Source organism: Colias eurytheme, chromosome 31 (genome assembly GCF_061535395.1).
Source record: "Colias eurytheme isolate Ceu_HAF_F1 chromosome 31, ilColEury1 Martin Lab GWU primary, whole genome shotgun sequence".
NCBI lineage: Eukaryota > Metazoa > Arthropoda > Insecta > Lepidoptera > Pieridae > Colias > Colias eurytheme.
In genome coordinates this window covers 3,049,187-3,076,527 of record NC_143010.1, presented here as the reverse complement: position 1 = coordinate 3,076,527, position 27,341 = coordinate 3,049,187, and the positions used below count along the sequence as shown (strand labels likewise).

The 27,341-nt window shown below is 33.2% G+C and overlaps 1 protein-coding gene across 4 annotated transcripts; it reads left to right on the top strand.

Annotated features, from left to right (window-relative positions):
• Positions 1 to 1,163: 1,163 nt before the first annotated feature.
• sosie (oogenesis-related protein sosie) lies at positions 1,164 to 25,565 on the top strand. Of its 4 annotated transcripts, none has more exons than XM_090119076.1 (5): positions 1,164 to 1,206; positions 10,781 to 11,020; positions 19,898 to 20,038; positions 24,485 to 24,655; positions 25,122 to 25,565. In XM_090119076.1, exons 2-5 carry the CDS (start codon positions 10,852 to 10,854, stop codon positions 25,190 to 25,192), a joined length of 552 nt encoding a protein of 183 aa, XP_089975202.1. In that variant the 5' UTR covers positions 1,164 to 1,206; positions 10,781 to 10,851; the 3' UTR covers positions 25,193 to 25,565. The 4 variants fall into 4 exon arrangements, with proteins under 4 accessions (XP_089975202.1, XP_089975205.1, XP_089975203.1 ...); XM_090119079.1 differs by lacking the exon at positions 10,781 to 11,020 and adding an exon at positions 3,988 to 4,143; XM_090119077.1 differs by having other exon boundaries at positions 1,170 to 1,206; positions 10,876 to 11,020.
• The last annotated feature ends 1,776 nt before the right edge of the window (positions 25,566 to 27,341 follow it).

Here is a 27,341-nt window from a genome sequence, read left to right as displayed (position 1 = left end):
ACATTATACTACTGTGGGGCGGTTAATTTTATCGCTATACAGGGTGCTGGTGTTTTTTAATTACTTATTTATGGTAGCGTATGTATGTGTGACCGCCTCCTTGGTACAGTGGTTGGCGCTTGAGCGTAGAACCGAGGGGTCCTGGGTTCGATTCCCGGTGGAGACGAAGAAAAAAAAAATGTCTTGGTCTGGCAGGACACATAAGGCTGATCACCTACTTGTCCCTAAAGAAAATCGATCAGTGAAACAGATGTATGAATAACTGCCCCTTACCCCACTACGGGGACACGGGACTTCACTTATGTATGTATGTGTTGTGAACAGGAAAAACGGGATTGTTTATATATTTAAAGTACCATATTCACTACTGTAAAATCTTGCAATTTTTTTTTTGTTCAGTGTTCGGATACTACAAGAAATAAAAGTGAATGAAAAAGTGATTTCTTCGGTGAAAAATTCTACAGAAAAGCTATGTAAAGTAAAACAAATACATCACTCAATTTTGGTTTAAAAATTTGATCATAAAATATACTGCAACGACGTAAATTTAATCTATACTAATATTATAAAGTTAAAGTGTTTGTTTGTTTGTTTGAACGCGCTAATCTCGGGGACTACTGGTCCGATTTGAAAAATTATTTCGGTGTTAGATAGCTCATTTATCGAAGAAGGCTATATAGGTATATCATCACGCTACGACCAACAGGAGCGGAGCCACGGGGATGAAACCGCACGGAGCAGCTAGTATACTTATAAACTTACTTATAAATAACTAGCTTACCGCCCGCGGCTTCGCCCGCTTTGTCTAAACCATAATAAATTATATACTAAAACCTTCCTCTTGAATCACTCTAGCTATTAAAAAAAACCGCATCAAAATCCGTTTCGTAGTTTTAAAGACTTAAGCATACAAAGGGACATAGGGACAGAGAAAGCGACTTTGTTTTATTACTATGTAGTGATTAAAGAAATAAAACTCCATGGATAATTCAATGACTTTATTATTCATATTCGTTTACATGATATTATGAAAACTTATAATTATGTGTAAGCTTACACACCACCTGAAAACACACAAAAATAAAAATAAAAGAAACACCATTTCTAAGCATCCTGTATACCAAGAAAAGAACCTTCGTGTGCGGCTTAACTTAGTCCCGCGTCAACTACCGCCGCCAACGAACGAAGAAAGAAAACTCCAAAACTGTAACTAAAATATAATACCACAGTGAATAAAATTAAAAATAAAACTTAAAAAAGAAATAATAACAATAAAACCTCCTTCGTGTGTTCTAAACGCAATTTTAAATCGAATCTAATGCACGCGCTTTTTGCACGCATTTTTTTTAATCTGTTTGTAAAATTACCATAGTTAATGCATATTTTGTTTTAAATTCATTATTGTATAAAAAATGTAATGCAAAAAAATTGTAAAATTCTTCTATATTAAGATTTTTCAAGTAGGTATAAGACAGACAAATTATTTTTATAAAAACTTATTTTTGCAAGGAATTAATCTTAAATTTTAAACACTTATTTTTATAAAGATTAATTATTTAATTCAAAATAGATTATGGTATTCTACAAACAGAAAATTAATTAAATTTATTTTAAACGTTTTGCGTAATATTTTTGCACAGCGCAGCTTTTCACAGTATCATAATACGCTTTTTCACAATCATAGACAATATATACATAGAAATAGTTCACTGAGTGTGTTTATTACAAAATAAACAGTAATAATTATTACAACGTATTTAATTAACTCTTTTTTCTTTACACAACATTTTCTAAGTAGGTAATAAGTTACAGTAAGCTGTGGGATCATATTTTTCTTAATTTTTTTTTTCATAATGGCATTTCCCGCCAAATAAAGGACGCTACAGATACGCAATACTTTTTTTTTTAATTCAAAAGAATTATTCTTTTTAAATTACCATTGTTTATGACGTAATCAAAAAGTTGATTCCTTCATAAAATTGGTACAAATATTAAGATATTTCATACGATACATTAGTCCATACAAATATTATAAAGAGGAAAGGTTTGATTTTTTGTTTGTTTGTTTGTTTGTATGAATTGAATAGGCTCCGAAACTACTTGGCAGATTTGAAAAATTCTTTCACTGTTGGAAAGCTACATCATTTCTGAGTGACATAGGCTAGGTTTTATCCCGGAAATCCCACGGGAACGGGAACTATGCGGGTTTTTTTTTGAAAACGCGGGCGAAGCCGCAGGCGGAAAGCTAGTATTATTAAAATCTTAAATTAGCTAGTTTCTTTCACATTTATTTTTAGGATTTTTATACTCAACTCTATGTAACAATTCTTTCATTTTTTAAGTAATTTTACACTAAAAATAACGTCTTAATGACTAACACTGAAACAAAATAACATATTATTTTATACATGACCTGCTACTTGCTGATCTAAAAGATAAGCGAGTCATAAATTCACATAATTAACATGGAGAGATGTTTGCGTGTTGGTATGTTACTGCTTATCAGTTATTAAGCCAACTTAATTCCAAGTTATCGTTTGGTAGCTAAGTGATGATACTAAAAACTTAGGTCCTTTTTACGTAGTAACTGCTGACACGATTTCAATGAAATTTTGAAGAGAGATTAGATTTAACACTAATTGTAGAAAAATAGGGTTTTGTATAAGACATTATAATGTTATAAATGCGAAAATCACTCTGATGTTGCGATTTTACGCCAGAACCGCTGAAGGGATTTAGATGAATTGAAGATGTAGATACATATAGCTCGTATCCTAGTGAAGGAAATAGAAAATTTATCTCAAAACTAAACTTGAAAGTGGTGAAATAATTGTGCAGTTTGCGAGCGAAGCAAGGACGGAAAGCTTATAGCTTTCCATAGAGCGTTATTAAAATAAAAATTATTTTGCAATGTTTTTTAATTTATTTGATTTCGTTTATTTGTCAGACTGTTTCAATCGTCATAATATTATGAACACTTATATTATACCTGATGTGATTTGGACTTAATTGAAGTTTGATATCTTCTTCCATTCTATTTCATTTTACGGACTTGTCCGTAAAAATATATGTAGGTACATCTTTCCTATACTAGGGGTTAGGGATTTTAAACTCTCCACAAGGCGCCCCTGACGTTTATTGCCTCAGGGCCTTATGATTAATTCCGGCCCTGACCCATTTTTAATAATTTACTATGGAATATTTTTATTAAGTTTATTTTAAAATATATGTTGTTACCTACTTGTAAAGATTAACATTTTGTAATCGAAGGAATTTTTTTAATAAATTTTATGATTAGTTTTAATTTTAGACTTATTGTCTTTATTCATAGACAACGGAGCGTGTTTTTAGTATGATTTTTATGCTATATTAATTGAAAACTCGAAGCGCAAAAATAATATATTTTAACGTAGGCTTTGTTGAATAAAAAACATTTAAGCATTAACCATTTATTAATTAAAATAGCCTTTGTTAGTCAAAACTTCAGCTCTGCATACAAGAGCAATCAAATTCGGTCCACTCTTTCTGCAAATACCTGAAACAAACAAACACACAAATTTAATTAGTTGTAACAGGCTTTTATGGTGTACCGTGTAGATATTGGCATTTAGAAGAGACATTTAAATTTTATATCATAAATAAATAGATAGATAATGAACACCTTTCTAAGGCGTAGGTACCTTTTCTTTCACTTAGGCACTATAATTTTGTAAAACAATAATTTTTAGTCGTATTAACACAATGTAGTACTTACGTAGATGTTAAATGTTATGTAGGATGAAATTATGTAGTTTATGAATATTATGTAGACAACGCGATTTAATTTAGACCTATGTACATATTAATTAATAGTATAAAAACATAAGTAGATTTGTTAACTGTATTATATAGATACAATATCCATGTAAATATGTAAATAGATAACAAAATTTAGCCAAAATCCACGTAGAGTTCACAAATATAAAACCTTTTTAAAATTATTTTTAGTACTGGCAACCGAAGGCTAAAAAAAAGAAAAAATGTGGCTTCAATACAACGTGCTCCTCATACTATTGTTTCTATGCGGTCTCTCTGCGCTAAGCACTTTCGGGGTGTCGAATACGCGACCACCGTTAATGCGACCTACGACAACGCAGGCACCTGGTAATTTTAATCTGTGGAATTTTTTATCTGTATTTCGTAAATGTCATGTGTCAAAATTAGACAGCTTTTAGATTTGAGTTGCCAATAAAGAAAAAAGTAGATGGAATTTGAATTATGTAGATTGGTTGATGTTGTAAAGTATGTAGTTTTGGGTAGTTTGGATAAAAGTAAGTATTTAATCTAATTGGTTTACTATTTAACTTTATGTTTTAATACAAAATTTATTTTAAAGCCTGTATCCTGTATCAAAATTGAAGAATGATTTGCGTTATAGATACTCTTTCTTTTTCCTCGTTTGTCTTATTTCAATAGATATTTTAATTTAATTAAAAATAATATGGTAATCAATGCGGATAAAATATCTCGTTATATGTTTTATTTAAACAAAACACATACTTATACATCTATTGCCTCGTCCCTTAATCTGAATTTCGAAAAAATATTACGACTTTTTATTGAAAGGGGTTGCAATGTTTATAAATATGAAACTTAAGGCCCATTCAAACCAGAGCGGTATCCGCTACCGCCGTGGGTAGCGGTATCCCGATGGCACGCGATTAAATCTCCTACGGAGTATGTTATAGACTCTAATCGCGTACCGATCGGTATACTCATACCCACGGCGGTAGCGGATACCGCTCTGGTTTAAATAGGCCTTTATGTAGATACTATGTGATACAACTAAGAATTAGATAAACCTCAGCGCCATACTGTGACGTCATAGCTATGTAAATTAATAAGAAATTACTAAACAAACGAATTAATAATTTAAGTTAATCAACAACGTTTAAAATTGATGTGAGATTGAGCCAAAGTAATTTTTATTCAATATTTTAATATAAGGCAGTCCTGCGTTGCCCAGTTTTTCCAATGTCCTCTAATGAATGGATTTCTTTGAGCCAAAATAAAATAAAATGACAAATAAAGGTTGAAGTTCATATTCTTAGTTGGATCGCATTTTACCTACATAAGATTCGGTAATTATTTATTGAATAACGTTATAAAATTATATTCTCAAGAAGTATAAAACAAATGTGAACCATTGAATATTTAAGACTTTACGTGGGTTACTTACTTTAAGGAATAATAAATTATTTGATTGATTGATTGCTTGTTTATATTGTTGTATAAACGAATAATGGATTTTAATAATTAAATCGAAACATAGTAATCACGCAATGGGGTATTGTAAATTAAAATAATTAATAAACGGAATCTCTGGCGTTCTCTCCGCCCCGGCTTGGCGCGACAGGATGCGGGTTCGAGTCCCGCCTCGTGATAGAATTTTTTCTATTCTTTATAAATTTATATGTATAAAGCATTTGAATGCCATTAAACAAAAAATATCAAATTCAAACGGAATCTCATTTCGAAAAATACTGAAATAATTACATACACTACAACAAGAATATTATACCATAGTAATGAGTATGGTATAATATTCTTATTTACTCAATTTATTCAACTACATAATATATGACATAAACAACAAGGAAACTTATTAACGATATAAATATGTAATATTATAAAAACCAAGCTTTCGTACATAAGCTATTGTTGTTTCAATAAACACCTACATTGAGTGTACGTTAATATTTTATACAATTTACTCATCATTATTTTAATTTGCAAGCTAAAGCCTAGCTTGATTCATATGCGTAATCAAGGCAAATATACAAAATATTTTTTTAATAGGTACATAATATGCTGACTATATCAAATATCAATACACTAAAACTAAATGCTTCAAACGGTCAAACAAACGTATAAAAACCGTGACAGAACGCTTTTGCACAAACATTAATAAAAAAACGAATCATATCCTCAATTCTCAAAACAAATACTCATTGCCATCACACAAAATTGTCATCGAACACAAAAGAAAAAAAAACATAACTGTCAAAGAAATGTCAATGTCATAAATCATGAAATGGCGCTTTGACCGCCAACTGTCACGCACACAACTATCTGATGAATGATGACAAAAGAAATCAAAAGAATTGAAATCAAAAGAATTGAAATGAAATCAATTTATTCAATGCTATTCTACAATTGCGTGATTGAAAAGCTATGTCCTTTCATTGATATTACCTACAGAAATCGAAATTGAAAAACAATTATTTGATTGGCAACATTTGTACGATTTTAGCTTTATCAAAAATGAACCTAAAAATAGTACTTTTACATTAATTAATCCTTTTATTTATGGATTATTGAATTTTGATGTAACTCAAAAGAGTTATTTAAAATTCAACTATCCGTAAACTAGAAAAATCGTTAGAAATTAAAAATAACTTTGTGTTGTAGCTAATTACTGAACCTATAGATCGGTACTTAATACAATATTGACGATTCCCCATCAACTATCTAGGATAAATTATTACTTCAAAACTTAATAAACAAAACACACACGAAACAATTCTAACCAAACCACGTTCTACAGCCTCCAGTGCAAAATGTATACAAAATCAATCCTTATAACTATAACCGTGTGTCTATTCATAAGAACAACACACTCGTTCGGAATATCTTCGTTTGGAAGAGCGTACACAGAACCGCCGAAATCTACGTCCACAACACAAGCACCGGGTAAGAATTTTAATGTTGCCATGTTTTAAATGTCATTTTTGAAAAAAAAATAATAATAGTGAAACTCTTTTTTTTCGTAGAAGCAAAGGTTTTGAAAAAAATATTGTATGCTTTTTAGAGTAGTGTATTTCTTGTAACTAATTGGATTAAAAAATCATTATTAAAATATGTTGCCATGTTAAGAATAATTAAAAAGTAAGTAATTGATATAAGAAGTGACTATATTTTTTTTTATAAAGACTATAAAATTAAAATTTATAAAGACTATAAAATTAAAAATATGTAATATAAAAGCTTCGTCTATATGATTTTAGGGATATTAAGAAATATATCAAAAGAATACATCTTTTAACTGCTTTCACAAATAATGGTTACTTAGTAAAATGATTGTTGTTGGCACAGGAGGCAGAATCAACAGCTGTGGATAATTCCTAGTAGAATGATTGACCCTGGATCTTCTATTGTTTTTATATCAAATTTCATTCAAATCGGTGCAGTGATTTAGCTTTGAAAGAGTAACATACATACAAACTTTTATCATAATTTTAGGACGGATTCACTCAAAATAAAATTATATTTTCGGAATTTTGAAGTACCTACCTAATCAAAGAGATAATTAACGTTAAAATTACCGTTGTATTATGTACCTAAATCGAATTCACTGACTAAGGAGCTACATTTGGTGCTATACAGGGTGTAATCGTTAAGTGTGCACAGGCGATTATTCCGTAACTATTGCAGATATCAAAAAACTTTAAACTGATATCGAAAGCCCTTTACCTAATGAGTAAAATGACAATAATAACTTTTTAAAAATAAAACGGGAAGTATCCAATATTATTTTTAAAAAGCCAAGTAAGAAGTTATTGTTGATCTATAGCCCAGTCATTTAAGCTTAATTTACGCCTCTATCCCGAAAACGGTTCACCGTATAAATGTTTTTTTTTTAACAAAGGTTTAGAGAATTATGTATTCCACAAAAAACTTGAACGATGTCAAGGGACATCCGGATAGAACGAAGTGTTAAGTTAGAGAGAGACAGACAGAGAACCACGCGCACGCCGCACGGCTTACAACTTAACTCTAGCAAAACGTGTCGTGACAACTGGAAACTGGATTTACACTCGAGGTTTCTCTCCTGTGCTTCCCGGGTAAAATATAGCCTATGTAACAACCATCTCACATGCATTCTCGTTTAAATATGCAGGAATAAAGATGTACCTAATTAACCTATTCAATATCACTACATAGTATAAAACAAAGTCGGTTTCTCTGTCCCTATGTCCCTTTGTACGCTTAAATCTTTAAAACTACGCAACGGATTTTGATGCGGTTTTTTTAATAGATAGAGTGATTCAAGAGGAAGGTATAAGGAAGGTATATAATTTATTAGGTTTTAGACAAAGCGGGCGAAGCTGCGGGCGGTAAGCTAGTCATCGTATAAGAATTTACAAATCTTTGCTTATAAACTGAAGCTGTGTTAATAATGATCTCATGAAAGGAAGAAGAACCCGGTATTTTGGAAGGCTTACATGGGGACATATTATGTCCAACATGCACTTTTATAGAATTTTTATTGCGTTGTAGGATACCAATAAAAACAAGCAGGATTACTAAATTGAAACTAAAATGAGTCCACTTTACCTTAAGTCACATCTTGGCTTATCGAGATCATCGTCGAGTGCTTTCCTGCTGATTTATAAAAAAATCTATTATAACTCAAGCATAGTAATTTGCAGTTCAAATTAAATAAAAAAAATGTGTGCGTGTACTAGTGTACACACGTAAGAAGTGAAACTTCTTTATGACCTTATTTTTCAAAAAAAAATAATTTACTATATGCAACTTTACAGAAATACGTCGAATCACGCGTGGTAGGGATAAGAAAAAGATGGCGCGTAACGGAAAAATGTCACGCGTAACGAAAAAATGTTACACTAAATTTTTTTCCAACCCCGATAAAGAAGTTTCACTTCAAAAATATATAAGAGAATAGACAAGATAAAAAGTTTCCCAGAGTCAGCGTATAGTGATTGTTTATACTCAAAGCCATATTTCAAATAAATACTTATCTTATTAAGTATTTCTAAAAATTATTATACGATTACAGATTCGTTTTCGCTTCGCTCGCTCGCTATCTGCCTTTTAATTACCTATCTTAAAAGAAGAAATTAATTGTAAATACTCAAGGTTTTATGATATTATCGTTTAAAATTATGTATTTTTATGAATATACATGGAATATACGATACCTATATTATGATATTGTTCAAAACGGGTAGAAGAAAATCTGAAACTAAATTCGAATGATGTTACAACAAGAATTACTATTTAAAAAAATATATATATATAATAAATATATACATACTAGCTTTCCGCCTGCGGCCTCGCCCGCGTTTTCAAAGAAAAACCCGCATAGTTCCCGTTCCCGTGGGATTTCCGGGATAAAACCTATCCTATGTTGCTCAGTGAAGATGCAGCTTTCTAATGGTGAAAGAATTTTTGAAATCGGTCCAGTAGTTTATGCGTGAAAACCATACATAAATACATACATACATAATTACAAACCTTTCCTCTTTATAATATTAGTATAGACATCAGTAATTTAAGCCAAATTCGATCGCAAAATCGTACGAACCTTATGAGGTATTTTAGACTATAATCTCTCTATACAGGGTGTCCCACTGTTGGTATACTAAGCTCAAAGGAGGTTATAGTTTTGCATACGCTGAGTATGCAAAACTATAACGCGCGTATAGCGCTTAGTATACCAATAGTGGGACACCCTGTACAGAGCATTTTGTCTTGATCCTTTCAGCGTTTTATTACATTCTGGCGTGATAGAGTAACAAACATACATACTTTCGCATTTATAATATTAAAATTATCTCTATTTTGCACCCACACATTGACTTACAACAAACAACTAGACACACGATCACGCGCAAAATTGTCTGAAGCAAAACTCTGCCGAGTTTTCTAATGAGCGATACAATAGATTTTGAACATAACTGCTATGAAATAAAGTTTTAATTTCAATGGATATTATAAACAAAGTGACTTGGGCTTTTTTGTAGAACTTTTAAAAAAGGCGTTTGTAAGTCAAGTTGTATAAAGTACGTCAATGCACCCAAATAAATGAAAATTTCATACACAGATTGTCACAAAGTAATAATGCTTTGCTACAGATAAAAATAACATGAAACACTCTTTTCTGTTTATAATCGATAGCGACGGCTTTTACGTGTTATAAAATTTTACATAACTGTATCACAGTGAATTAATTCTTGTTAATACAAATTCCGTTCGAAATTTACATTTAGGTATACAAATATTCTTGTAAATATATAGTTAGCTTCTAGTTTTTGGGCTGGCTTTTCAATTTGCTGATAATGTCCCTGCCCACTTATTATGTCTTAAAGCAGTATTATAGTGGAAAACTGATAGCACTATATTATAAGTCGTGTAGCGCCATCACTTTGTCACACTGGAAAAAATACTGCTATAAGACATCATGGCAACTCCCCTGAAAGCCTATGTGATACTTTTCTATGTATACAGGGTGTATCGTTAAGTGTGCACAGGCGATTATTCCGTAACTGTTGCAGATATCAAATAAATTTAAACTGATATTGAAAGTACCTACACCTAATGAGTAAAATGACAATAATAACTTTTTGGAAGTAAAATGAGAAATATCCAAAAAATTTACATTAAACACTCCCATAGTACTTACAATATCAGTTTAAAGTTTTTTGATATCTGTAATAGTTACGGAATAATCGCCTGCGCACACTTAACGATTACACCCTGTATATTCTCAGGTAAATTTCGACATATGCCTAGGCTTAAAAGAACCTATGTACAGAAACTGTGAAACTGGCCGTTAGACTAAGAGCTGATTTTTCAATCGTTGGTTAATTCTTATTCGTCGAATAACGTATTAAACTACCATTTCAAAAATGTATTCTTTGCCTGCCTCTAGTCTAAACGAACGCCGTCGCTACCGACACACGCTTCCACACACTGACATAACCCCCCATTATAGCACAAACGTCACAGAGTGACAGTGACAGTGACAGTGTTGCCATAGCAACGAAGCGTTAAGGCGCGTTCACAATGCATATATTTTTGGTGGTCAAGATGTGGTGCAGGAGACAGGCTGCGGCGGCTATATTGCCGCTGTTACTCGTTGGTTGGCTTACTGGGGAATCCTCTGAGGCTCTCACGACGTTCGGGAAGAGTAATACGCAAGCGCCTAAGGATGTTGCGCCGACACCGCCACCAGGTAAGTTTTGCTTGTCATTAGATTCATGTCACAGATAAAAAAGTGTAGAGTATAGAATAGATTATAGAGATTCATGGCATAGTTCGCCCTTAGAGCGTTTTCACATTATCCGATCCGATATCGGATATCGGACACCGATAGCCGATATCCGATATCGGATAAAATTTTCCCTTTCACATTGTCCGATAAAATCCTTCCGATATCATCATGAGTGTTGCCAGAAATTTTTAGAGAAAACTAAACTAAATTGCCAGTTGATAATAAAGGTATAATTAAAAAAAAATCAAATGATAGATCATAGTTGTACATACATTAAAAATAACTACGTAAAAAAAAAAACAACTTTAAAAAAAGAAAAGTAAAATGTAAAAAGATTTGATATCATTAATTACTGCATATTATGTAGATGTGCTATTTACTAAATAGTTTTGATATCGGTCATTTGTATAGTATAGGTATGTTAACACATTATAAATTAAATAAATTTATATCAATACCTACTACAACCTAGTATTAGTTAATAATTTTAGTAATACATAATATTATGTATCAGTAAATACCTTTCAAAATCTATGAAATGTATTTTTAACAAGACGTACCTAACTAGTCATTTAGTCATTTTTTCACTATATACATTTATAAAAGTTCATGTAGTACCTATGATAAATCTATTAAGTGATACAATCTTTGTTCACATTTTCTATTATTTTTCTTATTACACTGCAAATAATATTGTCACCCGTTCAAATATATATTTTATAATATGATTGTTGTCATTTCCTGTAAGTAAAGATACATAAATTATTTTATTGTCACAAGCAATTATTTTAGAATTAGGAGTTTTCAAATATTATTTGTTGTTAATTCAAAATAAAAATAAAATCGGTGTGAAATCTCCTCCTTTTTTTGAAGTCAGTTTAAAAACAAAGCACTCAATGACAACAATACAATAAACAGCACAACCACAGAGCACAACCAACATCCGAGTAGGAGGAGGAGCGAGGCAGAATGAGTTAAAATAAAGATGATAGACACTAATATTTTCGAAGATAGATATTTGAATTTAAGAACGCAATATATTAATTTTGTTTACTTCAGTTCAGTTCAGTTCAGCCAATTGCCGTATATTTTAATATGGCAATTAAATTAGCTGCCGTATAAATCGTATTTTTAATGCCTATAAATACTTAAATGTGTGTTTTCTTAATAAAAAAAGGTTTCTTTTAATAGAAAGGATTTTAGGTTAAAGCAAAGAATTTTTTTAAAGATTTAGCGCCCTATAAGACTGAAAATACACAAACTAGTGCTTTTTTGCTGTTGGTATACTGCCTTTTCGAAAATTGTGTTGGCAACACTGAACATTATCGTCCGATAGCTCACGGGTATATCGGTGTCGGCTCCGATATCCGATATCGGATCGGACAATGTGAAAGACAGGTACATATTTCATACATTTTACTTCCCTCCGATATCGGATATCGGCTATCGGCTTGCGATATCCGATATCGGATCGGATAATGTGAAAACGCTCTTATGGAAATCGGTAAGGCCATAGACAAAAAGAAGAAGAGATTTCCGAATTCCGGTCAATAAGCTAAGCCAAGCCAAGCTAATATATCATTAGGTAAAATGCAGAGTAGGTTAGGTATAGAGTATAGACTATAGATGAATGATGAAAATCGAATTAAAAAAAATGGAACGGAAAAATTCGCCTTTCAAAACTACGAAGATTTTAAACCCTTTAAACCGGCAACTCTATTTTGGGCGTAGGGTTTAAAGAATGATATAACATGTGAGTATTTTTAAAATCCAACATGTATTTGTTTTGGAAGAAAAACTGTTGGATCGAAATTAAACTTTCAGTAATTTAATAATTTCACACGCTTGAAGCAAAATCCATACAACCTTTTATGCTAGTGCTACAATGTGTATCAAAGAATGCTAAATAGAATGCTCTGATACAAAATTAGATACATAAATCTCTCAGATATATACCACAATCCCTACCATAAATAAAATCGCACATTTAATACCTATAGTCTAATCTATTTCATAAAAGGTCACGAATTGCGTGCCCGCTATTTTTAATACGTCATCAATTTTATATGACAAGTGATTGATGAAAGGCTATTATTGTATATCGTGGCTTGCAAGGCAATTTTTGAATTAAATATAGTATGGTGTAAGACTTTGGCTGTTATAATTCATTTATAGTAGGTATACCTATACTAGCTTTCCGCCCGCGTGGTCTATGTCATATCTATACACATAATAAAATCGATCTACAATAGATACCAGCGCTAAAAATACATTTTTGAGAATTTTTGTCTGTTCGTTTGTATGTCTGCTTGTCTGTATGTATGTCCGGGCTAATCCCATAAAGTACTGCATGGATTTACTTCAAAATTGGTACAGCGATAGCTTGAGACCTGAGAAAGGACAAAGGATATGTTTATCCCGGTAATCCAATGGGAACCACCATCCAACCATCTGGTACGGGTGCTATTAACGTTTTAAAAAAAGTCATTTTAGTATAGTTGGGTTTATGATATACTGTTTCTCTTGCTATTTCGGTTAGAGTCCGCGCTGTCTGGCTGGTGGTAGTGGTTGCGTTTATTAGTGCGCACAGGAAAATATCCGTAATTTAAAGTCATTTATTAACGCGTAATTTTTAATCTTTTGCCTTTAGATAGATCCATCAGACATAAATTTGTTATTGCAAGACGTTTTTTTCGTTGTTAAATAGGTGCCATACGCAATTTTTTATTTCGAAATCATTAAAATGTCATCGAAATAAGTGAAATTACATCAACATGAATCCGCTTAAAAGGTAAGTAATAACTTTATTACTTATATTATATTATCCTTTTTTAATACTTATATTGAATAATTAGTAAACTAATATTTTTAATAGATGGTTTCATATTTATTACACTTTTGGGTATTAATATTATGAATTTGATGATATGTATTTGGTTTTTATCAAGTTTACATTAACGTCCTATTTGAGATTCGTTGGGAAAAGGAGGCACCATGGTAGATTGTTGCTAAAAAATTGTAAATAGTAAAATGAATATTATACATAGTATATCCTTCACGAGGACTCATGTTGATGGAAATTCACTTATTTCGATGACATTTTAATGATTTTGAAATAAAAAATTGCGTCTGGCACTTATTTAACAACGAAAAAAACGTCTTGCAATAAAAAAAATATGTCTCATGGATCTATCTAAAGGCAAAAGATTAAAAATTACGCGTTAAAAAATGACTTTAAATTAAGGATATTTTCCTGTGCAGATAAGATGCGCACTAATAAACGCAACCACTGCGACCAGCCAGACAGCCCGGACTCTAACCGAAATAGCAAGAGAAACAGTATATCAAAGAACCAACTATACTAAAATGCTCTCTTGTCAACGTTGGTATCATACGAATCTCTTTGTGGACGTTGGGAAAAAGTAAATCCTCAGCATATTACAAAATGACGAGCATTTGTAAACGGCGAAATTATACAATTTGCCTGCGAATGTATTTTATTATCTACATTTAAAGTAAAAGACATTTAACTTACCTTCAACCAAATGCTATAAATTACGTAGGCAGTATTGATTGTATTATTGTTACACGCAAAACTACGCAATGCTATTCATATGTAAAACAAGTGTTACCAAAAACGACGCAGTTCTTAATTCGTAGCTTTCACAGAATAAGTAATATGTACTTAGCTATTTTTACATTATAATGTTACTAATCTACATCTACACTAATATTATAAAGAGGAAAACTTTGTTTGTTTGTTTGATTGTAATGAATAGGCTCATAAACTACTGGACCGATTTTAAAAATTCTTTCACCATTCGAAAGCTACATTAACCACGAGTAACATAGGCTAGGTTTTATCCCGGAAATCCCACGGGAACGGGAACTATGCGGGTTTTTCTTTGAAAACGCGGGCGAAGCCGCAGGCGGAAAGCTAGTTTTTAATAGATAGAGTGATTCAAGGTACATAATTTATTATGTTTTAGACAAAGCGGGCGAAGCCGCGGGCGGAAAGCTAGTAGAATAATAAAAATACTAATCACTACATAGTATAAAACAAAGTCGCTTTCTCTGTCTCTATGTCCCTATGTCCATAAGTATGCTTAAATCTTTAAAACTACGCAACGGATTTTGATGCGCTTTTTTTAATAGATAGAGTGATTCAAGAGGAAGGTTTTAGTATATAATTTATTATGTTTTAGACAAAGCGGGCGAAGCCGGGGGCGGAAAGCTAGTAGAACAATAAAATAGAATATTAAAAAGCCTAAATATAGAAAGTTAAAGGGTTATAAATAACAGACTAATAAAATATTCTGGAACTTGTTCTATCTTCATACCTAGGTGAATTGAAATGTCTTGGTACCTACTTTCCGAATTGAAGTTTAGGTATATGTGATGATGAGTTTTATCCTACTTCCTATATCTAATATCTAATATCTAATCTAATATTCTAATATCATCACTACATAGTATAAAACAAAGTCGCTTTCCCTGTCCCTATGTCCCTATGTCCCTATGTCCCTTTGTACGCTTAAATCTTTGAAACTACGCAACGGATTTTGATGCGGTTTTTTTTAATAGATAGAGTGATTCAAGAGGAAGGTTTATATGTATAATAACATCCATTAAGTAGTGGAGAAGTACTGTTATTTTTGAGGTTTCTAATGTGATGTCGTAAAAAATTACATTTATTCCGCTTACATTGCAAACGCAGGCTGAACCCTACGAGTTTTATCAAAATAATGTACTAAGTATTATACACATTGAAAAGGTCTACAGAAAAGTCCGCGATGGTATATGTCTATCTCTTATGGATAACCCACAATAACTTTTTTTTGTCATTTACTTTTTACGACAAATAATGGCTAATTTTCGAAGCGATTTTAACCAATACAGCATTAATCCTTAACCGATTAAATACCATGGATACATTGTTCATTTAATATAGATCTATATGGCCCTTTACACCGTATGATTTAAGTGAATATTTTCGAAGATATTACAGATTTAAAAATTGCGGGACGTAGCGTTTGCGGCCGCCCGGCTATGTATTTTATACCCGTGCGATGCCGGAGCGGGCCGCTATATTTTTACACGCTTTATATTAGCTTCACCTGTATGTTTGTATGTTTGTAACCGACTTCTTTGGGCGCGATTTTGACCCACTTTAAACGGCCAGATTTCGTTCAAACTTTGTAGATTTATTGAGGACCGATGACAATACACTAATTTGATAAAATTTTCTATTTTTTAGTTCGGTTTTCTATAAAAAGCGTGTTTTTTAGTTTTTTTTAACTATTATTATTATACCTATACAACGTTCACAATTTTTCTGTAGTGTATTTAGTATCAGCATTGCACCCGTGCGAAGCCGGGGCGGGTCGCTAGTATATTATAAAGGCGAAAGTTTGTAAGGATGTATGGATGTATGTATGTTTGTTACTTTTTCACGCAAATACTACTAAACCGATTACAATGAAATTTAGCACACATATAGAGGGTAACTTGGATTAACACATAGGATAGGTTTTATCCCGGAAATCCCACGGGAACGGGAACTATAGGTTTTTCTTTGAAAACGCGAGCGAAACCGTGGGCGGAAAGTTAGTAGTTTCATCAGTCTTATATGTTAGTCACTAAGTATAATATTAGTCATTGCAATTGAAATACACTCTATGATCTAAAAGTATGAACATAATAATAATTTAATTAATAATAATTTTTACATTATAATAACATAATAATTTGAAAATAACCATTCACTATGTTAACCTTTTAGCATAGTAAAAAGAGAGCTTATCAACCGATAACTTTGTCCATGAAAATCACAGACTTAATACAATACATGTAATATATAATACTAGCTTTCCGCCCGCGGCTTCGCCCGCGTTTTCAAAGAAAAACCCGTTCCCGTAGGATTTCCGGGATAAAACCTATCCTATGTCCTTTCTCGGGCATCAAAATATCTCTATACCAAATTTCATGCAAATTGGTTCAGTAGTTAAGGCGTGATTGAGTAACAGACAGACGGACAGAGTTACTTTCGCATTTATAATATTAGTATGGATATATTCGCAAGGAATTATTCAAACGTTATTGCTTCTAAATTATCATTTTATACCCGTACCCTCTCGTACCGGCTATAATTTTACAACAGTTACTTTCGATTCTACGAATATAATACTCAATGTTGTATTTTGGTAAAGATCTTATCAAACGAATATAACTACTGACTAGAGCTTTGCTATTTTTGTTTTGTTTCTAGGAATAAGTTTTAATAAAGACACACACATAGAAATTCACACTTAAACTTAACTTAAACACGGACATGTTATAATGTTATGTTGGTGACCTATCTACGCCTTTTAACTTAATAATATCTTATTTGTGACTGACCGGATGGCTTGGTTGGTAGTGGCCCTGCCTTCCAAGCCAGAGGTCGTGGGCTCGATTCCCACCCGGGGCAAATATTTGTGTGATGAACATAGATGTTTGCTCTGTGTCTGGGTGTTAATTATTATCTGTATAAGTATTTATTTAAAAATTAACTATATATGTATGTTTCCATAACACAAGCGAAAGCTTAGTATGGGATCAGATTGTGCCGTGTGTGAAAATAGTCCTGAAATATTTATTTATTTTATTTATTTATTTAACTCTTATACATACGGGAAATTTTGTTACAATTTTACACAAAAACACATTATGTACCTACAGTTTATTAGGCGGCCTTATCACTTAGCTATGATCTTTTCTAGACAACCGGAATATCATTGGCCAATAAAAGCGTTTAAAAAGTAACAATCACGAAGGCGATATTCTATTTTAGTAATTTGACATTTAACTCAATGTTGCGAGTGTAAATATGTATAATGGCAACACTAACAGCCACATTTCGTAACTTCCGTTTAGTAGTAGTTGATGGTTATCGCATTTTTTATACTGGTCACAAAATGGGTCCATTAATATCGGATTTACACTTGGCAATGTTAATTTTTGTACTTTTTATGTAAGTAGTAGGACTGTAAAATGTACCTCTATAGATTGATTAATAAAAAGGGTGTTTGTTTCTATTGGATTCTTTGAAACCAAAATTAATAATCGAACTTCTTATTTTAAGTAGTAACTCGTACCTACTAGAAATCTCTACGTTCTATGTTTTTTTCAATCAAAATTTTAGAACAGTTTCGCTAATAATTTTTTAATGTAGTATGACCACAAAACATGAATAAAGTATGTATTATTCGTATATCAGAGCAGAATCGTAGTAAAGCAAAAAGCTAAGAGCGTTTTATTTTGCGTATAAAACGCTTTATAGGTCAGATAACGCGAGGGGTCAGCTTGTTTTGGTCGGCAACTTCCGCACGTCAAGTTAGAGGCCACTGTAGATATCTATAGACTACGTAATGAGGTAAATCGGCTTGACCTATGCAACGGTTGGTTGTCGTTTTTAATTGGTTTTGGAAAGGGTAAATAGTTAGTTGTACTGTCAAGGAGTAATAGCATGGACGAATATTATTGGTCCATGGTAATACGACGATTTTGGTATCTTCCAATATTGCCAAAGAAGTTTCACTTCTGACACGTGTGCTCAGCACATACGCTCTTTTTATTTATTCCCCCATCTATCATACTTCTGTTGAATTAATGCCGAAACGTAAGCCTTCCAAATGATCTGGTTATTTCCTCTGTTCACCGGATGTTATCCGTATACCTTTTGTGCAGTAGTGCAGTAACAAGAAAACCAATCAAACTGACAAAAAAAAGACGTGTAGCACTCGGGGACTGCCGCGGTAAAGCTATTGCATAGCATGCCTTCAAGCCACACCTCCGTGTCCGTCGGAGTGGGGAGCGTGAGGTTTTTTTCGTTACGGAATTTCTGGATTCGGTCCCCGCGCTCAAGGCCCGCGATAGAAGCTATGCAATAGCTTAAAAATACAATCTGAATTCTGAATCGCTAATCTGTAGTACACGTGTTCGCTCTATCTAATTTTTCAAATATATTAAATAAAATAAAATTACATGTCCAATGTGCATGAAATGTATAACTTACACTACATGTACAGCTTGTATAAGTTGTATATCATTAATTATGACTTGTATAGCCCGTACAAATTTAATAACCCATTGTACATAGGTATAGTATGTAAAACACAATATCTTGTTTGACCTGTAGGTACAACCTATTTTACATGTATAGAATACTAGCGGTCCGCCGCGGCTTCGCCCGTGGTACATATAAAAAATAGATGTTGGCCGATTCTCAGACTTACCCGATATGCACAGAAAATTTCATGAGAATCGGTCCACCCGTTTCGGAGGAGTATGCAGACTAACACTGTGACACGAGAATTTTATATATAAGACTAGCGGTCCGCCCCGGCTTCGCCCGTGGTACATATGAAAAATAGATGTTGGCCGATTCTCAGACTTACCCGATATGCACAGAAAATTTCATGAGAATCGGTCCACCCGTTTCGGAGGAGTATGCAGACTAACATTGTGACACGAGAATTTTATATATAAGAAGATTATATAGATCCACGAAGGGTTGTCGCATAAGATAGAATAAGAATCACAGGACAGTTCTTTGGCATATATTATGTAGTTACTTATTATAATGTAAAATTAAATTGTAATATTGACATGATTTTAAAAGAGCAACTAAGGAGTTTCTTGCCGGTTCTTCTCCAGATACGGCTGGTAAATGTTAAAAAATGTTATGACGATTCAAAAGTGCTTCTCGAAGAAGTCTAATTGAATAAATAAATGTTTGAGTTTGAGTATGAGTTTACCTTGTATAATAATTTACCACGTATACTTACTCTCTTTCAGCACGCGCGTGTTCCCGGCAAGCAGAATGCGCGGGAATCACCAGCTCGTCATGCGTGAGGACGCACTATGACCCAGTCACTCGATGCCTGTGTGGGGACAATCTGCCCCCTGTGAATGGGCAGTGTGAGGCACAGACGAAGAGTAAGTAACGTTTTATGTTTTGTATAACATAGGGTTTTTTGAAAGGTCTCAGTAAAGAAGGTCTTGTTGGAAGGATGAGAAGACGACGAAAAGTGAGATTCGTTTTATATACCTAAAACTAGCTGCCCCAACAGATGTTGTTCTGCCCTAGCCCCTTTTTCGAGTTTGCTCTCCACAAGAACCTTCCTAGTGTCTTAACAAAAACGTCAAAAAATTTCCTTTTTTATTTTGCGAATTGGTTGAGCTGATCATTTAGTTTTACGCTGAGCAACACATTTGGCGATATTTTTTTTAAAGAGATATAGATAGAGCCTACATAATATAGATATAACATGGACGTTGCCATCAAAATGTTAGATTCAAGTTATCTTTCGTAAAAGATAGTGCTTTCATAAGGTCGGTGGTAAGTTTTCCTGAGAAGAGTAAAGTATTATTTTTTCCTTTTGTAAAAGATTATGCTTTTACATGTCAACATGGTAATTACGAAGAAAAGTCAGTTTCGTGTTATCATTGCGTATAATATACCTACCTAACTAGTACTTTCATGAGGTGGAATTTTCAATCAGTTAATTAGTTTCTAAATATATTTCGTACACACAAACAAAAAAATATTCTCTTTATTTTTACTAGGTAAATCTATGATATACCTACTAGATTTCCGCCCGCGGCTACGCCCGCGTTTTCAAAGGAAAACCCGCATAGTTCCCGTTCCCGTGGGATTTCCGGGATAAAAACTATCCTATGACCTATGTGTTAATCCAAGTTACCCTCTATATATGTGCTAAATTTAATTGTAATCGGTTAAGTAGAATTTGCGTGGAAGAGAAACAAACATACACACACACATCCTCACAAACTTCCGCATTTATAATATTAGTAGGATTTTTACTATAAGTATGAAAAACTGCCTACAGCTATATAATTTCTTTTCACTAAATATTTCGTCACTTATTTCGGCAGGAAATTACGTTTCTGTCCAATTTTCGTTGTAGAATACGGTAATATTAATAGTTTTGCGAATAAATTATGATTTCAAATGTCATGCAAGCCGATGGTAATAATTCTTTTAGGTCATAGATGTTATAGGCTAGATTATAATATAATATTAGCATTATAAATCTACTAGCGACCCGCCCCGGCTTCGCACGGCGGCCGGCCGGTACCGCCGCAAACGCTACGTCCCGCAATTTTTAAATCTGTAATATCTTCGAAAATATTCACTTAAATCATACGGTGTAAAGGGCCATATAGATCTATATTAAATGAACAATATATTCAAGGTATTTAATTCGTTAAGGATTAATGCTGTATTGGTTAAAATCGCTTCGAAAATTAACCATTATTTGTCGTAAAAAGTAAATAACAAAAAAAAGTTATTGTGGGTTATCCATAAGAGATAGACATATACCATCGCGGACTTTTCTGTAGACCTTTTCAATGTATACAATACTTAGTACATTATTTTGATAAAAATCGTAGGGTTCAGCCTGCGTTTGCAATGTAAGCGGAAAAAATGTAATTATTTACGACATCACATTAGAAACCTCAAAAATAACAGTACTTCTCCACTATTTAATGGATGTTATTATACATATAAACCTTCCTCTTGAATCACTCTATCTATTAAAAAAAACCGCATCAAAATCCGTTGCGTAGTTTCAAAGATTTAAGCGTACAAAGGGACATAGGGACATAGGGACATAGGGACATAGGGACATAGGGACATAGGGACATAGGGACATAGGGACAGGGAAAGCGACTTTGTTTTATACTATGTAGTGATACTAATACATATTATAAAGCTGAAGAGTTTGTTTGTTTGTTTGAACGCGCTAATCTCGGAGACTACTGGTCCGATTCGAAAAATTCTTTCGGTGTTAGATAGCTCATTTATCGAGGAAGGCTATAGGCTATATATCATCACAGCCACGGGGGTGAAACCGCGCGGAGCAGCTATTTATAAATAATAGGTAATAGAAAACATAAATTTATGTGCAGTTGCGTGCGCTAAAAAAGGAAGCCACTCAGCATACCTGAGGCATAATACCTCAGCACTGATTTTCAATTTGAATTTTTTTTAGGTAGGTAGATAATAGCCGACTTGGCACGTACTCGACGGCCAATATAGGTAGGCATTTTTTAAGTGTCTTCTTTAGGCACGTAGAGAGTAAAAGTTCAAGGTCGCGTATAGCCATGACTGTCACGTCATGGAGTAAAGCGACAATTTTGGTATCTTTGAATCTTGCCAAAGAAGTTTCACTTCTCACACGTGTGCTCGGCACACACGATCTTTTTAACAGAACAAAAAATAAATATTATTATTTTATTCAGGAAATATCTTTATAAGTTAACTTCTTACTTAAAAGTTAAAAATAATTCTAAATTAAAATTAACACATACATTTATGTACCTATTTGAAATAAATCGATACGAATATTCATAAAAATAAAATGCAATATTAACCATTTAAGTTTTCACCTACACGTCCAGACTACAGAATTACCTCATTTCCTGAAGTTGGTTAAAGCTATTGTTCCTCGATTCCCTTACAACCCTGAAATTGTAATATTACTTATTCAGTAAAAATAAGGTCATGTTAGGGGTCAAGGATTTTTATATTAACACAGTTGTTTCCGAATTAGAGCGGTTTGCAGCTTTTCCTGGTGGTAAAATGCATTACAATTTAGGTATACCTACTACTATTATTTACTTGCTGCGCTTCGCGGTTTCACCCGCGTGGCGGGCTAATCCCAGGAGCTACTGGTCCGATTTGAAATTTTCTTTCGGTGTTAGATTGCCCATTTATCGAGGAAGGCTATAGGCTATATATCATCACGCTACTACCAATAGGAGCGGAGCAATGCGGGTAAAACCGCGTTCGTGAACCATTCGTTAATGAAAAATAAAAACGTTAATTAGCGAAATGATAACCTTAATGAAACAGGCTCTTTTACTTAGTTACGTTAAATACTTTTACTTAGTTAATCTTTGATCTTAAGTTAAGGTAAGCACGAACTTAACAATGGCCAATGTCACAACGCCTTATTATATTTAATCACGATATTATAATCGTGGTAATTGTGAGCTTTTCATGTAAATCGCAATTAATTTATTTTGCCAAGGTCAAGAATAACAAAGGGAATTGTTTTTTACATTTGTTGGAAGTTTGTTTGGTTTCTAAACGTTTCAATGTTTTAATTTATTTAAATACTAGCTGTGCCTCGCGTTTTCACCCACATGGCTCTGCTCCTTTTGGGCTTAGCGTAATGATATATACTATATAGCCTATAGCCTTCCTCGATAAATGGGCTATCTAACACAGAAAGAATTTTGCAAATCGGACCAGTACCTAGTTCTTGAGATTAGCGCGTTCAAAGAAACAAACTCTTCAGCTTTACAATATTAGTATGGTACCTACTTATAGATTAATCATCGTCATTATTAAATTTTATTTTAATGGATAACTAATTCGTTGATTAAAACATTTTGTAAATTAAGCTGGCTATTCACGTACCTGCAGCAGGGGCAATATTGGAACAATTTCGGTTGCACGGCGGTCGGAGCAATTTCAGCTGTTCTCTTAGGTGCCCCTGCTTGCCTATACACATCACAATTAAGTAGCCAATTCCAATATTGCCCCTGCTGCAAGTATGTGAGTAACCGGCTTAATTACAACTATAATATTATGTATACAATCTCAATATGATGAAAAAATGTTTCAAAAGTCATTTCAAAACGAATTGATTCCTTGAAAAATTTGCCTATTTTTATCATTTAAAATGTCATGGTAACTATGTAACTGTCATTTATACGTGATAGTTTCACATATTTGCATTCATAGTGCCTATTGGTTTATTGGAATTATAGCGCTTGATGACTTATAAGTAGAGCGTTGTAATATGTTGTACGTTGTACACTGGAAATAATACTGCTTTGCTGCATCATGAAACAGGGGCGTTTTCGTTTCGTTTTTCATCTTATTAAAGCTCGTCTTTCCAATTTAAATTAGAGATTATCTCATTAAATCGTGTTTTATTTTATCCTACTTCCTACTAATATTATAAATGCGAAAGTTTGTGAGGATGTGTATGTGTGTGGTTGTTGCTCTTTCACGCAAATACTACTGAACCGATTGCAATGAAATTTAGCACACATAGGTATAGAGGGTAACTTGGATTAACACATAGGATAGGGAACGGGAACTATGCGGTATTTTCTTTGAAAACGCGGGCGAAGCCGCGGGCGTAAATTATAATTTTACACTCCACACTTAACTATTAATATTTATTTATAAACAGTCTATTTTTTCATGTAGATAACCTTATTTTAAGTTAAGGAAGAGCGGGTCCTCCTGACACAGGCTTTCTCTTAAACTTACTCTACTACTTCGTATTGTGTAAAACTTAGAAATGAAATAAACTATTTTTATTTTTTGATAATTTTCAGCGCTCTACCACGTCTGCGCGAACAGCGACGAATGCAACGACGGTCTCATATGCCTATCGCCTAACATCACGGGAGCTGCTCCGGCACACATGCGCGTGTTCATGCCGCAGGACAAAATCTGCCTGTGTGATACTGAAAATGGATATAAGGAGAAAGAACATACTTGCAATGGTAAGAACTAAGTGGTTATGAAAGAGGAGAGATAACCCTTTTTATATGAATGATATTATGTTTTAAGTAGCGCATCGGGGTTATTCGAAATGACGCAGTTAATCTAATATTATGAAGTTAATATGTAGGTGATGGATTCAAAATATGAATGCTTCACAATTTTCTGAAATTACCCCACATTCGCACTTCCCCCGATGCAATACATATTATGTTTTAACTTATTTATATTACTTCTATAATAAACTTTAACAAAATGTAAACAGCCTGGCACCTTCAAATTCTCAAAACTAGACCTTTCAATGGGATTAGATGGGAGACACCAAGTATGTACCTAGCAAATAAAAAAGAATTATCAAAATCGGTACCCATAGTCGAAAGTTATGAGGTGATAAACAAAAAATACAGCTGAAAAGAGAACCTCTTCATTTTTTCGAAATCGGTTGAAAATTGTTTTTGTTTATTTCAGATGCGGACATCTTGAACACGTCTCTCTTCGCTATTCTCTTCGTTTCTTGTTTAAGAAAAATTGTATTGTAAATAATTTACAGTTGAACTGCACTTTTTTAGAAGTCTCTGTGTGGTATGTTGCAACGCAAGCTCTTTTGTTAAATTTTAATCGCATTAGTATCGATATAATAATATTATATTGTAATAATTCTATGAATATTATACGACTTGCTACGAATCAAGAGTTGTCGCCGCGCCGCGGCCGTTAGTACTAACAAACACACACACACACACACACTACATACACATGCTTATTACATAACATACCTACATGAAACATGCACATTTTGATGTACCTAGGCAATGCTAATAACATATAAGCATTTTTAATGTTAAATTGTTTTATCTATGAAAAGTTATATTATCTATCAAAATATCTGTATTTACCTTAGATTAAAACAAAAAGAAGAAAAAGAAATAAATATTAATCGAAAATATCAAGAATAAATACCTATATCGTATACGAATCGTAACTACTATTTTAGTGCAATGTCACTGTCTACGCCTGTTAATTTATAATAGCAATCGCGCGCGCACCGACATGAATTGTCATTTTTATTTATTATTTATTGGCCGGGTAGAATGTATTTTTTTACTCATAAAGAAACCTTTGTACAAATGGGGCGTTGGTGTTGAAAATAAAATCTTTATACAAGGAATATTGAGTTTCCCTAAAGAAATTCCAGTTCCCATGCCTAAAGCGGGAACAATTTGGCGACCGTGACAGGACGAAAACGGATTTCACCGCAAAATACGAGTTTATTACAAAATATCTACACATCTACGCAACATTGTTTCTGGAATTGACGACTTCAATTTGGGACTGATTCCTGTCGAAAAGGATAACCTGCTCGTCTGAACAACGATACAGCTAAAGTGTCGTGCCGGAGTGCAGCTCATAGTACCAAGTTAAGTGCAAATCCTTAATTCCAATAACACATTCCTATACCTAACCTTATAACATAAAATTTACTTTCATAATTATCCAAAAATTACCTATAATTTCGCTTCCATTTGTGTAAAACAATTTAAATTATAGTAATATTGGTTTATCAATACCTATTATCATTTCTTCACGCCATATTCCCTTGCGGGATTGGCATGTAAATCATAATTCATTTGTTCCAAATTAAATTCATTTTTTGTTTACAACAAGCTCGAATATCATAGCCCTTCTCGCTTATAAACTCGACTTCGCCGAATAATTTCAGGAGCCGTCTTCTCAGGCGACTAAATATCGCTTGCACGATTTTCTGCGAAGCAGCTGCGTGTGAGCAGCAGCCCAGCTACCAGCGGCAGGTTCCACCAGGCGAGGAGCGTGAGATAAGCATTTTATTTCTTCCATAATTTTATCAAGCTTGTTGACGTGCATTTAAATAATTAATTAATCGAAAAATAATTACACAATTTCAAAATAATTACATACAATTAAATTTTAATTTCATAACAATATTCAATTAAACTATTTTACAAAATGTCTACGGAACCTAATCCAAAGTTATTAAGAGATTTATATTCAAAAAGGTCTGCTATTAAGGGCCAAATTACAAAATTTAAAAATTATTTGGACAGAATTAGCGAGTCCACTTCAATGGATGAACTATTAATGGCTGAATTTAAGTTGAAACTTGGCAAATTCGAAGCATTGTCAACAAAGTTTGATGTGTTGCAGACTGAGATTGAGGTTCTTAATTCTGAAAATATAGATTCCGAGATTGATGAAAGAGACGACATTGAGAACGATTTCGTCCAAAGTATTGCTTCTGCTAAAATAATGATTAAACAATATGATAATTTATTTAATGACAACGAAAATCGTAGAAAATCAATGGGCAATGAAGACTCTTTCCATCAAGACTCAAATGTTAAATTACCACGAATCGAAATCTCAAAGTTTGATGGTTCATACTTCCGTTGGCTTGAGTTCCGCGATACATTTTCAAATTTAGTTCATAAAAACAAAAATATTACTGATATACATAAATTTCATTATTTACTTTCTTACCTTGTGGGTGATGCGGCACGGATTGTCTCTAATCTCGAAGTGTCAACAGCAAACTACCAGGCAGCCTGGACGCTACTTTGCGACAGATATAATAACAAAAGGCTTCTTGTTGATCATCACTTAGATTCTTTACTTAATATTCAATCTATAACTCGTGAGTCCGACAAGTCACTA

Coding starts and splice junctions, on each gene's coding strand:
- sosie (XM_090119076.1), top strand. CDS start 10,852: ATGCATATATTTTTGGTGGTCAAGATGTGGTGCAGGAGACAGGCTGCG. Junction 11,021..19,897: donor TGCGCCGACACCGCCACCAG/GTAAGTTTTGCT, acceptor ACTCTCTTTCAG/CACGCGCGTGTTCCCGGCAA. Junction 20,039..24,484: donor GTGTGAGGCACAGACGAAGA/GTAAGTAACGTT, acceptor GATAATTTTCAG/CGCTCTACCACGTCTGCGCG.